We start from the raw sequence: 15,588 nt of genomic DNA on the forward strand, positions 1-15,588 counted from the left end.
CTGGTAGGCCATTCCCAGGGCAAAGATACCCAAACCTCTTGAAACCTCAGCCGGAGAGCATGAGGATGGCCACAGGCCACAGGGACCTGATGGGTGGCTTACTGTTACCCATTCCTGTTACCCGCAGCCTCCCCAGACCTGTAGCCTTTCTCCTCGCCCAAAAGCATGGACATGTGCACAACCCAGCAGCATAAGAGCCACATGTTCCCAAGCTCTGGCAAAAGAAACCACAAGAAGAAGCACTGAGTCACTCATAGCAAGATAGATCTGGGGCAACTTTGGAATTCACTTTCCATGTTCAGGAAGAGGTGGGGGCTCAAGGCCACCGTGGTCACCAGTTCCCTGCAGGGCTGAATCCTGCACATCTGAGTCCCTCTGCTCACTGGAGCAATGACTGCAGAACACACGCCCTGAGGCTGATAGGGCTTGCAGCTCACCTCTGCTTAGTCCTTCAGGACACCCACCTCGGACCAGCAGCCGGGCTGACGAATAGGCGGCACCCACAGCATTGCTGATGTAGGCCGCGTACTGGCCGCTGTCCTCTCGGGTGATGGAGACAATCTCCAGGGTGTGCAGGGTCTTTTTGTCAGTCATGCGGATGTGGTCAGATGTGGTCAGGGGCTGGCCATCTTTGAACCAGTACAGTTTGGGAGCTGGATAACCTGAGGAAAACAAAGGCAGATGGTCATCCCAAGGCCATCTCCCAGTGATAACAGAAGACGCAGAACACAGGTCCCTCAGAGACCAAAGAGACGGGACACACATGACCACCCCAACACTGCTGGCTGGGACCCCCTCCCAACTGTGGCCTCTGTTCAGTGGGACAGTGCCAATCCTCACCAACTCCTCACCTTTCACCTTGAGCTGGAACTTGGCCAGGCGTGTGCCAGGGGCCACCTGGAGGTCTTTCAGTTCCTCCAGCACCTGGGGAAGCTGCCCCTCATCTGACTCCGTCCCCTCTTGCTCCCGGCTGGCAGGAAGGACAAACAAAGAGACATTCATAAAGCAGTAAGTAAGAAGGCTCAAGGCAGGAGGGCCACCAGGGTGATGTCAGAATTGCAGGGATAGTGATGGTCCCCAAACCGAGAGATGGAGGTTGGAAACAGAGCTGCCATGGCTTACTGGAAGTCACCAAGATTTGGCTTGCCAATTCAAACGCCCTGACTCCCACCCCCGGACAGCAAGATTGCCTCTTCAGAGGCCCTGGGAGAGTCAGCCACTGGACTATTTCATCTCTGAGGGATCCTACCTGGACAGGTATCCCTGGGCGCTGAAGTAGGATGAGGTCTCGGTAGCATCAGCAGCAGTGTCATAGTCTGTGCTGGTCACTGGAGAAGGAAGGGAGACTCTGGTCAAAGTCTATAACACATGTGCACCAGGTCCACCTTGTCCCTATGAGGCTCTGACCATGCTGTCTTGAGGCATGCTACCTGCACTCAACATGGACAAGGGCAACGGCTTCATACAGCTGCCCTGCCCCAGCCTGTGACTGGGCCCACACTTGCAGGCTGTTACTAACTGCAAGCCTCTCCGGCCCAGTGATCTATAGCTGTCAATTTGCAGTCTTCATCGATTACAATGGCACATGTAGAACCTTCTGGTTCCGTGAGATAATGGCCTCAAAACCAACTGCTGGGGACTTTCTACAGGAGATAGTAAGAGGGACAAGCTTTCTCTATGGTTACACTGTTACACACAGAAGGTTCATGCCTCAAGACATTAATCTTGGGCTGGCCAGGTGGATGGTGCAGTGGGTAAAGGTGCTTGCCAGCAAACCTAGTGACCTGAGTTCAATCCCTGGAACCCAGTTGGTTGGAGGAGAGAACCAACTCTCACAAACTGTGCTCTGACAACCATACAAGTGCCATACATTCACACACACACACACACACACACACACACACACACACACACATACACACACACACGTGTGCACACATGCATGCATGTACGCACGTACACCCACACAATGTATAAAAAAAAAAAACCAATCAGTGTGGTATTGGCATTAGGAGTTGGGTCTTTGGGAGCTGATCAGACAGTGGCCAAGCCACCCTAGAGACACCAGCTGAGTCCAGCACGCACATTCCACACGAAGCTCAGCCTTGGTGGAGGAGACGCCCATGCTGTTCTCCGCCAGGCAGCGGTACACTCCCATGTCTGCCGGCACCACGGCTGTGATGATGAGCTGGTGACCCCCCTGTTGGTCCTCGTTGATCATGTAGTGGTCATCCTCTTCTAGCAACTTCCCGTCCTTGAACCAGCGCACACTGGGCACAGGCTGGCCTGTTACCACGCAGTCGAAGCTCATGGGGTATCCGTCCTGCACGTCTTGGTTCTGCAGCTCCGTCAGGAACACTGGGGCTGGCACAGGCAGAGAGAGGGCGCTGAGAATCAGCCATGGGGTGCCCATCATACCCAGATACATGCAGGTTGCCACCAGACGGTGGTGTGAAACAGCAGCCTTTCCTATAAGGGGTTTCCCAAACTCCACAACTAGACACCCCAAGCTTTTCTCCCTTCCTCGCTCTCTAAACATTTGTTCTTGGTTCCCAACTATCATGAGTCTGAGAAGCGGATAACTAGAAAAGGCAGACAGAAGAGGGCTACAGGCTAGAGCTTCAGTGGGGCCTTAAACCCAGAACCCCCAACCTGGGAAGAAGTCCCAAGACCCAGCACTGAGGGTCATTCATTATAAGCTCCACAGTGCACACCGATGTTGTCTTACTTTCAGTAACTGACATGGAAACTACCATAAGGAACGGTACCCCTAGTAAAAGACAGAACTAAGGTTCAAATTCAGCTATTTAACCTCAAAGTCAGAGCTTTGCCACCGCCATAGGCTGGGAGACAACCAGTCAGAGCTCCCTTCTGCCTCAGTCAGCCTCCACCCTCTTCTCTACCCTCCCTCAGGCCAAGCTCCCCACCCCAGGCCGCTGCAGCCCACAGACTCACTCACCAGCATCTGAAGTCTGCAGGCCAGGTGTCTTTGCAAGTGGCACCGCAGGGATGACAGTGGGGGCCACCTTGCCAATGCGCATCTCCACTCCCCGGGGCCCCTGCTCCCCTAGGCTGATCTCCACCCCGATGCCCATGGTGGCAAACATGTCACGGAAGCAGGTGACTGCCCGGTGGGCCTCTGCAAGTGACTCAAAACGGATGCACACAAAGTTTTCATCCTCTCGGTATGTTTGCCAGTCTGCAGGCTCCTCTGGCTCCATGGGGCCTTCGTCAGCACTGAGGAAGAGCTCCTCTTCTGAAAGCTCAGCTGGGCTCTTGGTTCGGAAGAGACGATGCAGGCGTCGTGCTGCCCGGCGGAAGGCATCGTCCAGCTCACCTCCTGAGGAGCTCTCAGCCTCACTTTCTGTCCCACTGACCATTACGCAGGCACTGTGGCTCACGCTTCCAAACTTGGTGCTCACCTGACAGGTGTAGCGACCAGAGTCAGTGGGGCCCAGGCCAGTGACCAGCAGAGAGCAGGTACCGTCCTTGAGCTGGTCTATGTGGTAATGGCGCCCATCTGTTAACTCTACGCCATCCTTCAACCAGCAGGCCCGCACGTCAGCCTTGGTGGACACCACACACTCCAGCCGCAGCGCATCCCCAACCTGTGCCTCTGTGTCCCCAAATGTCCGTGAGAACACGGGGCCTCCCTGCTGCTTCATCTCCTTCCTCACTTTGTAGCCCTTAAAGGCAGCCTGGATCTTCACAGCGGCCTTGTCCAGGGATGGATCCTTCAAATCTGCTGCGTTCAAATCTCCCGGCAGTGGGCATGTGGGCACAACCCGCTCCTGCTGCTTTTGTGGCTTCACAGACGTGGCCACCTGGGCCTCATGCTACAGACACAGGATGTGAGGTCAGAGCAAGACAGGGACATGAAGACCAGAACACTCCAGGCCCAGGACCCCTCCAGCACACCATGTCTCCAGCTCAGTGGTCGCCCAGGCGCTTGCTGGAGCCCTGCTACTTCTGCTCTGCAAAGCAAATGCTCTTCCTAGAAATCAAGGGATGGGGTGACCCAGAGGGGGACCAGCAACCTTATGGGGGATATCAGAAAGGCCATTCTCATCTCTTCAGGGAAATGTAACTGTTTAGTAGGTGTGGGGGTGGGTATATGGGAAATGCAAAAAAAAAAAAAAAAAGATAGTCACGCAGCTGGTTGTGTGGTTGGATGGGTGGTGGGAGGGTAGCTGATGGTGGACGGATGGAAGGATAGTTGGGTAGATGGGTGGGTGCACACGTCAGCAGAAACATAAATGAACAGGCGAGCAAATACAGGAATAACTAGCAGGTGAGTGGTGAGTGGAGGACAATGCACAAATGTCTGAATGAAGGGAGGGACAAGCAGATGATGGATGGGCGGATAATGGATAGATGGATGACTGAGCAAACAGACAGCATAAATGGATAAAGGGATGATCCAAAAAATAAGTACAGGAGGTATGGATAGAAGATTGTTGGACAGGCGGGGGGAGTTGGGTTGACAGATAAGTGGCCCAACAGTCCAGCATGTTCAGAAGTGATGGAGAGTGGGCAGATGGGTGGACGAATTGGAAATAATGAACAAATGGGCAGATGGACGGACAGGGCTAGAGAAGGATGTGTGGATTAGTGGACAGACCGATGTACAGATGAAAGGAGAGACGGTGAGCAGATCATGTGGATAGACGGATAGATGCAGATGGAGGAGTGGACGGTAAATGGATGGATGGATGTTAAGATGAGAAGGTTATGAGCTATGGGTAGATGGCATTGAGCCTGATAAATGGATAGGCGAGTCACGGGATTTGAGATGGGCACAGAAAGGGATGGTGAAGATCTGAGACCTCCCGGCCCCCTTCTTGCCGCCAACTAGGAGGCTCACCTTGCTGGCCAAGGGTGAGATCCCAGGACCCCCGGCCTTCTTGAGGTAGGTAATTAGGGAAGGGGTGCCAGCCCGAGACTCGTCATCAGAGCTGGTGTGTGAGAGGTCAGCTTCTCCTGTGCGTGCGAGCTCATCGGCTGTGGAGTAGCCCTCAGAGAGGTCAGGAGCCGCCTCTTCTGCCTCCTGCCGCAGATGCTGCACACGGCTGTCTTCCTCGGGCAGCTCACTGATGGAGTCCAGCGTGGGCTCCCGGCTCATGCGACGCTTCCGAGCAAGGGCCTCCCAAAGCAGATGCAGGTCACCCTCCTGGGCTGCCTCGGGAGGCAGGCTGGGCTGTGCAGGGACCTCATCCTCCGAGCCCGAGGTCACGACCACTGAGGAGGGCAACAGAATAACCACCAGGTGAGGTCAGACAGAGCCACCAGCCCAAGCCTGCCTATGCTGCTGCGTGGGGTCTGACCTGGCTGTGGTCACCCAGGCCCCTGTTCTCCATCACGCACCAGGTACCTTTACCTATTCTGAGGTGCTCCAAGCCTCAGATCCTTACCCCCATTCCTTCTCTGCCTCAGTCTACCTCCTGCAAGGGGCCTACAGTAAACTCAACCAGGACAGGAAATATCTCAGCAAAAATAAATTAGATCTCTTTCCACCTATTCAGTCCTGCTGCTGGTACAGGAGCCCAGGTTCACAGGGACATTGGCACTACATAGAGAGGACACTCGTACACCGGAGCAGGCTCAGTGCAGTGGGGAAGGCAAGAGGAGGAGACCCTAATGCAGCATGTGGTTCAGAGTGCAATGGGTGAAGGAGGTACCCAGAACACAGAGGGCTCTGATCAGGAGGGCTGAGCTAAGGAATGGAACAATTGGGAGAGCATGGGGTGAGGGGCAATAGATTCTTGGTGTAGGTAGGACCTCAGGCACAGGGGAGCAGGAGAAGGTTAAGAGAAAGGGAGGGTCATAGTGGGGACGTGCTAGAGTGCAGAGGGAGCTTCTCAGGGTGATGCTCAGAGTTGGGTGGGTGACAGTGCTGACAATGTGCAGTGTTGGAGCGCCTCAGAATGCAGAGTACACTGAAAGGAAGCCATGATCCAAGTAGAAACAGCTTTAGAAAAGGTCTCCAAACTCTTGTGGGCAGGGGTCCCAGAACTTAAGAAATCCACCACCAACCTTACTCAGGGACATGGGGCTGAATAATTCAGTCCCATGAGACCTGGCTCATCTGGCCAAGCCTTGGTTTCTCCGCATCTCAAGTGGAGTTGTGGAAAGAAATCTCAGCTTTACCTCCAGAACACATCAAAAAGAAAGGCCAAATCAATGCTTCCCCACTCCCAGAGCATCCAGCTCCAGAGCCCAGACGCACCATTGAAAGTAGAAGCTCCTGAGGAGGGCAGGCCCTGGATGGGACCACAGCGGTACTCCCCCTGGTCTTCGGTCCTAAAGCCCTTGATCACCAGCATCTGCCGCTGACCCTGAGAGAGGACCTCAAAGTGCCCACTGGGATGGATGCGCTCTGTTCCCTTGTGCCAGACGACCTCGCCAGCATCAGCTGCCACTTCCAGCTCCAGACACACATCTTCACCAACCACTGCTCGCCGTGTTGCTGGGGCTGGGGCAGGGGCTGGGGCTGGGGCTGGGGTTGGGGTTGGGGCTGGGGTTGGGGCTGGGGCTGGGGCTGGGGCTGGGGTTGGGATTGGAGCTGGGGTTGGGGCTAGGGCAGGGGCTGGGGCTGGGGCTGGTTTAGGTTCCATTGGCTCTGCTAAAGAACGGTGTCCACAGAGAATAGGCCACATCAGCCAGTGTCACCGGCCCACCCTATAAGGCTCCCTCCGTCCACCTTGCAGAGCTGAGCATTCTTGTGGACTGGAAGCCATAACTCACCTATCTTGACCATCTGGGGCAGATGTACAGGCTCCCCAGCTCCTGCCGGACCCACGGCTGCCACTCGGAAGCGGTAGGTCTTCCCAGAGACCAGGCCGTCCACCACACACTCTGGGCCAGGTACCAACTCATGGCACAACTGCCACTGGCCTGTGGATGCCTCCTTCATCTCCACACGATAACCACATAGACCGCCGCCGCCGTCACTCACGGGAGCCACCCAGGATAGGGTCACAGAGTGGTCACTTCGACCCACTACTTCAGCATCTTCAGGGGGACCAGGGAGAGCTGCACGGAAGAGGACAGGTTAGCATACACACTGGGGCCTGCAGCCCTGCCAGCGGTTGCTGGGCTCCAGGACTAGACTTGGCATACACTTTGGGGGAGACTCCTGGATGCGTTCTGTAGGAGCCTGAGCCCAGTGGCACAGACTGATCTGGGAAGCAAAGGCTTCTGAAGCCTCCAAGGGTTGGTGTGTGCAGCGTGGCATCCACCACTAAGGGCAGCCATGGGGACTGGAAGACCTCCTTTTTCTTGACCCTTCCCCCCAAGAGCAGGGCTTGGATCTGCACTAGACAAAGAAGAAGGGGACAGAGTAAGATCTCAAGGGACTCTGGATTCAGGCAGTGCTCAAGGTTGAGCACAAGCACCTCTAGTCAGTCACCCTACTGGCCCTGCAGGAGACACTACCCTCAGGCTCTGAGGGTCTAATGGGACCGCACAGAATCCAGCTCTAGATGGTCACCCATCTGAGGCAAAGAGGTTTGGGGGTTAGGGAGGTGGGGCTTGGGTGTGCCTCAGACACAGACTATAGGGAAGGGATCGCTGCCAACCACTCACCCAACACAGAGAGGCGTGCAGAGGCCACGGCGTCACGTGCTGCAAATGTGACCTCTCCTGCGTGCTGGGGCTGGGCGTTGCTCAGCGTCAGGGCATGGTGGCTGCCATCTGCGGTGACTATCCAGTCAGCGTCATCAGGTTGGATGGCAGCCCCGTTGATGTACCAAGTAGCCTCGCCCACAGGCAGGGCCTCACTTAGTATGCAAGTGAAGCAGACCTGCGTACCAGCTTTCACAGATGCGTCTTGTGGGGGCTCCAGGACCTCCAAGCGCCAGCCTGCGGGGAGCAGGATGGATGAGCACTTGCAGATGTGCATTTGCAGAGGGCGGGGGTGCTCCAGATAAGGAGTGCAAGGCCCCTGGCCCTTACAAAGCCTCCTTCCACCCAACCTCAGGTTGGCGGTGTCTCAGACTGACAATTCACGTAATTCTCCTGGACCAGGAAGGCCTCATGTTGGGAAGTCTAGAAGGTCAACAACCCTCACCCACAGGTCCCACTGTCACTGCTCTGATGGCCCCCAGAGCCTCTGAGGGGGGAAGTCCTGAGAGATCTCAGGTAGGTCCATCAGGAAGGTGTCTTAGAGACTTCCTTTGCCTCTCCATTTCCTTCCCCACTCTCCAGCCCACTGTCTCTAAATCCCTGTAGACTAAGGAGGTCCAGCCACCTATGGGAAGAGTCTGAAGACAGCCACCAACTCTCCTAGCCAGGTAGAGCCTTTGTTGGAAGGGATCCTAGAGACATCGCTCTTCTCACTGGGGTCCCCACCCCTGAAGAGTGGCAGTTCCCAGCTGTCAACTGAAAATCACTCTGGAAAGGACTGCCTCACATGTGGCTCTCATCTCTGACGTCAGTCCTTCCATCCTATTCAGTTCTGCTGGGCTAACAGGACAGTTTGGGAGGCAGGAAGAACGCAAATCCAACACTCTTCCCTTCCTGCACAGATCTGAGGGATCTCAGAGGACAGCTTCCCATCCGACCCCCTTCACTACCGCCTCTGCTCACAGCTCAGCCTCCAGTGGAAGAGTCTCATCCCATCCCATCGACCCAACAGAATCCTCCCTCAGTCTGGCACCTCTCACAGTGAGGAAGGCAGACGTGACCACGTCCCCTGCCAGGAAGGTCACTCGGCAGCTGTCCTGTGGCTTCAGGTTTTTGAGCAAAAGCAAGTGGCGCAGTCCGTTCTCAAAGTAGACCACCTCCACGTTTGCTGATGTGTGCACAGGCTCATCGTCTAGTAACCAGGTGTGGGCAGCCACTTCCGGCTGGGACAGCTGACACTCGAACAGAGCTTCGCCGCCCTCCAGTGCATCCACATTCTCCAGGCCACGCACCACTGTGTTCTTGGCTGCAGAGGAAGTCGGGCTTGGAGTTTTGTGCTTCCAGCAATTCTTCACTACTGTCTCTTGCAAGAACTCCCCCCGCCTCCCAAACTATCAAGAGTCAAACAGAACAGGATCCCAGCAGCCACCATGGAGGGTGGCATTCAGGGTCCCCAGGAGGAGGTGTGGTTGTCCAGCCCACCCATCCCATCACCCTCTCCACATTAGCGTTGGGCTCCACATCACTGAGGGCATCCCGTGCCTCACAGATGGGAAACCACATAGGTGTTCACAAGCCAGAACTTCACGAACCCAGACTCAGGCCCTCTGGGGATGCAGGGCTGTGTTCTTTCCCACAATGGGGTCTGCAGCTTCAAGATGGGGGCCACACCCTTTCCTCAGGTCCCTAACAAGCACCGCTAGGCCTGTCCTGATGCCTGGGATGCTTTCCTCAAATTTGTGTCGGCCGGAGACCTCCCAAGTTCATACCCCTCCCCTCTTGCCAGCTTTGTTAGCCACTTTCTCATAGCAGCCGCAAGCTCACGAGACTGTGCCCTAACTTGATATAGCTCCATGTCACCACCCATATAGATGTTCTCAGGGTAGAGCTCATCTGCATCACGAGGCTGTCGGCCATTGCCTGCCTTCCTACCACGATTCTGTCAAGCCTGCCTGCCAGGTGGCCTCACCTTGCACTTGGAGCAGTGCCACAACTCGAGTGCCCGCAGCCTCACAAGAATAGATGCCACTGTCACAGGGCAGGGCCGGCCTGAGGGTCAGCCTGGCTACGGTCCAGTCCTGCTCTATGATGACACGGTGCCCATCCGCGCACACCTCCCGCTCGTTCATCTTCCACATGGCCTGCACGGGCCGCGAGTACTGGCAGAGGAGCTCGGCCGAGCCACCCTCCTCCACCACCAGGTCCTGCATGGCACTCACCACCTCCACTGTGGGATCTGTCGGCCAACATGCCACACGTGCATCAGCCCCTGGGACAGTGCCACCATGGCCCACCCGCCTTCTGCTGCCCGTGTTAGTGGCTTCAGCCGCTGTAAGCATGGCGTTTTGGTGGGCAATGGCTTAGCAACAGGTGCCTGGCAGGTGGCCAGGAAGGGGGAATCCATCATGGCTGCCCAAGAGCCCTGTACACCAGACATGCCTCATTCTGCCCATGACAGATGACAGTGCCAGGCTGTCTGTCCAGGCTGGGCCCCTTTTGCCCAAGGTGAACCCATACGTCCCATTTTAAACACACCTGGACCCCAAGTCCTGGCAGTCTGAAGCTACAGACCATCTTGTCCCTCTCCAAGAGTGTAAAGCCACTTGCTGATACCCTTGGGTCCCCTCCCATCCCCACCTGTCGAAATCCTACTCAACCAATGGCTATTCATCCTGGCTCTTTCTACGAGGGCTTACAGGAGGCCTTAGGCTGAGGCACTGGATGAAAGATTTGGATGAGCTGTTTGGAGTCCCTGGCAGCTGGAGTCTTCTGCCTTCCCTGCCCAGCCAACTCCTCCCCAGAAGGGTGCCCACAGGAAGAGAAGCAGTGTGCACAGGGGCAAACCAAAACCAGAAGCAATGGTTTCTCCATCAGGAGCCCAGGAAACACCACCCTGCACACCGCCTTTTCTGGCTGGGATGTCTAGCCGGTACGGTGGTAAACAAGGTCAGTGTGCGCAGGTCCCACATGGGGAGTGTACAGGCCGGTCTCCAACTAAACAATTCATGGAGACTAAACTTCCCACTCGGGAAGTGAATGGAAGCTCCTCTTCTGCCCACATGGAGCTATTCTGGGTAATGGTAGGCACGGAGCAATGCCCAGTCTATGACCCTTGGGGTCAGTACTTGACACTCCTCAATTCCCTGGAACTCTGCAGAAGGCATGCGGGGACAGCAAGAGCAGAAGCACCAGCGTGGGGAGGTCCCCATTGGCCAATACCTTTGACCAATAACTTGGCTGTGGAGACCAGGGGCCCCGTGCGGAAGGTGATGGTGCCTGAGTCAGCCACCCCCAGGCCCGAGAGCGTGAGGGAGTGAACAGTACCCTCTCGTACAGTCATGGCACTCTCAGGGCTGTTCTGAAGCAGGGTGCCATCCAGCCACCAGCGGGCCTCTGGCCCACCTGCTCGAGATACCTCACAGGAGAACGTGGCCACCTCCCCCGCGAAGACATCCACATTCTGCAAGCCTCGTACCAGGCACAGTGCTGCCTCTGTGCAAGAAGGTGAGAAGGAAGTCTGGGCTGGGGCTCCCTGGGGCCTATGGGGTGGGGGACACCCTCAGGGGCACTGGTGTGGGAAAGTGATCCAACAGCCAGATTGTTCTCTGTCCCAGTTCTTAACACAGAACCTTCCGAATGTCGCAAGTGTTCTTATACATAGCCAACACCTACTGATCACATCAGAGGCTATGCTAATGAGGTGCGAGCTTCAGGAAGGGGCTGGTCACCAGAAAGACCCAGTGACAAGAGGCTTCAAATCTCTAACCCTAACCACCAGTCTCGGGGAGAGCAACAAGGCTGGAGGTAAATGTAAGCGAATCTGATGAACTTCAAGATTTGGGGTACCAAAGAATGGAGCATGACCAATGGACAATGGAAGGGTCACCTGTCGACCGCCCCCCACACCAGCTGGTCTTGGTTGCTAGGTGGTGTCCTGTGTGATGAACCAGTAACCATAACCGTTTCATGACTCTCGGCTGTCCTAATTGGCAAACCTAAACTGGGCAAACCCAGGTGGAGAGTGCCTGCCTCACTCACACTCACGTAGTCCGAAAGCTTAGGTTTGCAACTGACTTTGCTGGTGGAGGCGTCCTGGTGGGACTGAGCCTGTAACCAGCGAGTCTGTGCTCACTTAGGGTGGTGCCAGAATTTAATCAAGTTGGTATCTGTTGGAGAATGGCTTGGTGTGTGGGGAACCCACTGTTCTAGTCAGGTGTCCTGCGTTGTACAAACTGTAGAGGGGGAACTGCAGTAAGAACGTCGTTCCCAGCAACTGGGGTCCCAAGTGGCTTTACTAGGACAATCTTGAGATTGACTGATATGAGCCACCAGGGATCTTCTGGGATCAGGTACTACCCAGACCAGAACAACTTGGACCAGAGCTCCAGAAATCCATCCCAACCAGTTGGCTGGGAGAAAAACAGATGATCCACACCCAGCCCACCAAAAACCGTGAGGTAATGAACACCCACACACAGTCAGAGCACTCCTGCCTTCATCCTCAGGAGGCCAACCGCACCTATCTGGCATCTTTTCTGAAAGAACAAAGGATAAACGCTACATTTGGGGCTCTTTCTGACAACACGTGTCGCTTCTAACCTAGTATGGGCAAGAAGGGGGAGTCCCAGGACCTGTTGCTCCCTGAGTATAGGGCTGAATCAGTCCCAGGACCTGTTGCTCCCTGAGTATGGGGCTGAATCAGTCCCAGGACCTGTTGCTCCCTGAGTATGGGGCTGAATCAGTCCCAGGACCTGTTGCTCCCTGAGTATGGGGCTGAATCAGTCCCAGGACCTGTTGCTCCCTGAGTATAGGGCTGAATCAGTCCCAGGACCTGTTGCTCCCTGAGTATGGGGCTGAATCCCAGGAAGTAGCTTTGCATTCGGGGGGCGGGGGAGGGTAGAGGCAGAGGGGAACGCTATCTGGATGTCCTCCAAGACTCTGCCAACCTTAGGACTCAGGGGCCTTATTTGCTGGGTACACTGCACCCCAGCACACAGCAGGCTCCAAGCTCAGGAGCCTCACTGGGGTAAATGCCCTCCACCTGGTTCCCTTGCATCCCATCCTCTTGAATGGGCATTTGGAGCAATCACAGCAGGTGGATGGCCAAAGCACTCCAGGGCATTAACGATTTCATTGCTGACTTTCCCATGCCCCAGGCCAGACAGGAAAAAACCAGCAGTCTCTTTCAACACTTGCTACCTGGAGGCAGGCAAGGAGGATGCCACCACCTCCCTCTGTTTCTCTCTGAACGTTTACCAGATGCCTTCTCAGTAATTGAAAATTGGCAAAGTCCAGATCCCTCTGTTTCATTTGCTACCATAGCACGAATGAGGCTGAGAAGAGTCATCCAGGATCCATTTAGAAGGGCATCAGTACCCAGGAAGACAGGATAGCCCCCAGGATCACCCCAGAATGCTCCCTTAGAAGTCTCTGCATGCAGTCTCCCAACGACTGTCCTCTAACACCAATTCCCAAGCCCGGCCATCACAAAGCCACCTGTATGCTCACTTCCCCTTAGGCCCCACAAAGCTACAGACGGGGCAGCTCTCTCAGAATGGGAACATCTAGCTTAGAGAAGGGCTGAAGCACATCCTGCAGTTCCATGTCGTCCCCCGAGTAAACACAGGTCCTTTCTGCCCTGCCCCTACACAAGACAACCATGAAATTCTTCACCAGTCAACTTAAAGGCATTGGCACTTGGTAGCCTTTCTCGGCCCCTCAGGCCATGTTGTTGACTGTGTCGGGCAATCTCTAAAGTTCCAGGGGAATGGGATTCAGAATATGCTCTGTTCTCCACCTCCAGCTCCCCTCAGCAGCTGAGGGTTCCATTATAGCAAAGCTACACCCATCCCGAGATCCTAGACATGAAGGGTAGGAGATCAGAGGTTTCATCCCATGGTGAATAGATAGTTTGGATGCAAATAAGGGTTTGAATAGATGTGGAGATGAGTGGATGGATGGTGGGAAGGTAGATGGATGAACGGTTGAGTATTAGGCAAGTTAATGGGTGTATAGATGGTAGATGGGTGAATGGTTGAATGATAAGTAAATTAATGGATTATAGATGGTGGAAGGGTGAATGGTTATATGTGTGAATGATATGAATGGAAGGTAGATGGATGGACAAACATGAGTAGCTAGATAAATAGGTAGCATGATGTGGAAGATGGATAATAGATGAATGGAATATTGACGAAGGGTAGGCTTCGGTGGGAGACAAATGGTGACTGTAAATGGATGGATGCATGGGAGATGGGTAGAGGATAAATCAGTGAGACGTTGATGGAGGCACCGGTGGGATCACACTGAGAACAGGGCTAGGGCAGCATGGGAAGGTTGCTCAAAGCCAAGCTCTACTGGATGGACATATTCTGGGGACAAGGTGTACTTTACACTGAAGGTTCCTGAAGTCCTGCCTGCCAGGCACAGGCCACATTTACAATGGTCACAACCACACGTGTGTCATGAGTGATCTCTAAGCGTTTTGAGAGAGTAAATGGACATCAACATGGACATATATGCATGTAAAAGGACCCGAACCACACAGTTGACCCTTGCCTCCATGTGAGGCCCAAGCCCAGGTTAGCCAAACCCTCTAACACTTCCAGGAGGCAGTGGCAGTTCTGGCCTGAGATAGCATATACTGAAAAATTGCCAGCCCTACTGTAAAACTCACAGCTGGGAGTCTTGGGCTTCTAAGCCCTCTGCAGCAGCTGCAGTGCTAGGAGACAAAGGACGTCCACTGGGAGGGGCTGAGGTAGGATAGGGTGCCCACCTGTGACCTTCAGCTGGGCCTCTGAGGAGCATGAGCCCACTTGGAGAGTGATGGTTCCGGCATCCTCGAGGGTCACCTGAGGAGGCAGGAGGAAGATGCTTGGCTTACACCCAATCCTGACCAAAAGGGGTCAATCCATCTTCCCAGGCCCCAGTGAAAAGGACTTGTCACCTCCCCAACCCTATACCCTGGAAGAAGATCTTCCCTAATGAACTCAGAACTTTCTATGCAGGCAGGAGCAGAACCCCACCTTGTGCAGAGTGAGCGAGTAGAGTGTGCCCTGCTCCACAGTGATGTCATTCATCTCATTGCACTGCAAGGGAACTCCTCCCAAAGCCCAGCGAGCCTCCTGGCCCGAAGCCCTGGACAGCCGGCACTGGAAATGGGCATCCTGGCCCTCGCTGAGCTGCACATCCTTCAGGGGCTCCAGAACGGTCACCTCGGGGACTAGACATGGAAGCATAGTCATCAGTCTTTGCATCCAGAATGTTCCCTCAAATGATAGAGCTCCCACACCCCTGGAGTCACAAGCTACCTCAACCCAATCCCCGAGAATAATCCCATAGGAGCATGCTACCAACCCCCTCTCTAGATCCATGTCAAGAACACACCCCGGGCTCAGGCCCACAGAGAATCTAGATGTAGCCTAGGGCTTGGACAGTCTGAAGAATCTCTGAGGGATAGTAGGTAGGTTCTAAGCACCAAGACTATATGAGCTTCTGGGAAGCCCACTGTACCTGCCTACCGGCCAGATCCGCCTGTGAAATTACCACACAGGTCCTCCTCACAACCAGAGCCTCAGCCTCCAAAGAGTGTTTATCTGTATTTTCCAAATTTGCCTAGGCCTGGACATTCTCCTCCCAGGAGAGGGAAGGCCAGACCCACCAGAGCCAGGTACCTCGGACTATGAGCTGAGCAGAAGATGAATGGCTGCCCACGTGGAAGGAGACAGTACCAGCATCATCCAGTGTCACACCCTTCAACTGGAGCACATGGGTACAGCCGTCTCCAAGAACAGCCACCTCTGTCACTTCATTGCTCTGCAGTGGCAGACCTTGGAGATGCCACTGCACATCTGTGGCTCCTGCCTGTGACACCTTGCAAGTGAACTCCACATCCTCATCAGCCTGCACCTCCATGTCCACCAGTCCCTGCACAATGGTCACCTCAGGCTCTAGGGGAGGGGCAAA

At 54.9% G+C, this 15,588-nt stretch overlaps 1 protein-coding gene across 28 annotated transcripts in view; it reads right to left on the reverse strand.

Annotated features, from left to right (window-relative positions):
• Nucleotides 1–15,588, reverse strand: part of Obscn (obscurin, cytoskeletal calmodulin and titin-interacting RhoGEF) — a 145,590-nt gene that overhangs the window by 38,317 nt on the left and 91,685 nt on the right. For 24 of the 28 annotated variants that reach the window (XM_063270116.1, XM_063270112.1, XM_063270115.1 and 21 more), the window contains 15 exons: nucleotides 15,297–15,572; nucleotides 14,649–14,845; nucleotides 14,399–14,474; nucleotides 10,843–11,115; nucleotides 9,593–9,859; nucleotides 8,657–8,929; nucleotides 7,585–7,860; nucleotides 6,745–7,032; nucleotides 6,227–6,622; nucleotides 4,865–5,238; nucleotides 2,960–3,836; nucleotides 2,086–2,364; nucleotides 1,250–1,328; nucleotides 852–970; nucleotides 465–662 (listed from right to left, as the gene is read on the reverse strand). In XM_063270116.1, the coding sequence (XP_063126186.1) occupies nucleotides 465–662; nucleotides 852–970; nucleotides 1,250–1,328; nucleotides 2,086–2,364; nucleotides 2,960–3,836; nucleotides 4,865–5,238; nucleotides 6,227–6,622; nucleotides 6,745–7,032; nucleotides 7,585–7,860; nucleotides 8,657–8,929; nucleotides 9,593–9,859; nucleotides 10,843–11,115; nucleotides 14,399–14,474; nucleotides 14,649–14,845; nucleotides 15,297–15,572 (4,248 nt within the window). The remainder of the gene's footprint in view (nucleotides 1–464; nucleotides 663–851; nucleotides 971–1,249; nucleotides 1,329–2,085; nucleotides 2,365–2,959; nucleotides 3,837–4,864; nucleotides 5,239–6,226; nucleotides 6,623–6,744; nucleotides 7,033–7,584; nucleotides 7,861–8,656; nucleotides 8,930–9,592; nucleotides 9,860–10,842; nucleotides 11,116–14,398; nucleotides 14,475–14,648; nucleotides 14,846–15,296; nucleotides 15,573–15,588) is intronic. The other 4 variants (XM_063270117.1, XM_063270113.1, XM_063270122.1 and 1 more) reach the window with 1 other exon arrangement.

The sequence above is a fragment of the Rattus norvegicus genome, chromosome 10 (assembly GCF_036323735.1).
Source record: "Rattus norvegicus strain BN/NHsdMcwi chromosome 10, GRCr8, whole genome shotgun sequence".
Lineage (NCBI taxonomy): Eukaryota > Metazoa > Chordata > Mammalia > Rodentia > Muridae > Rattus > Rattus norvegicus.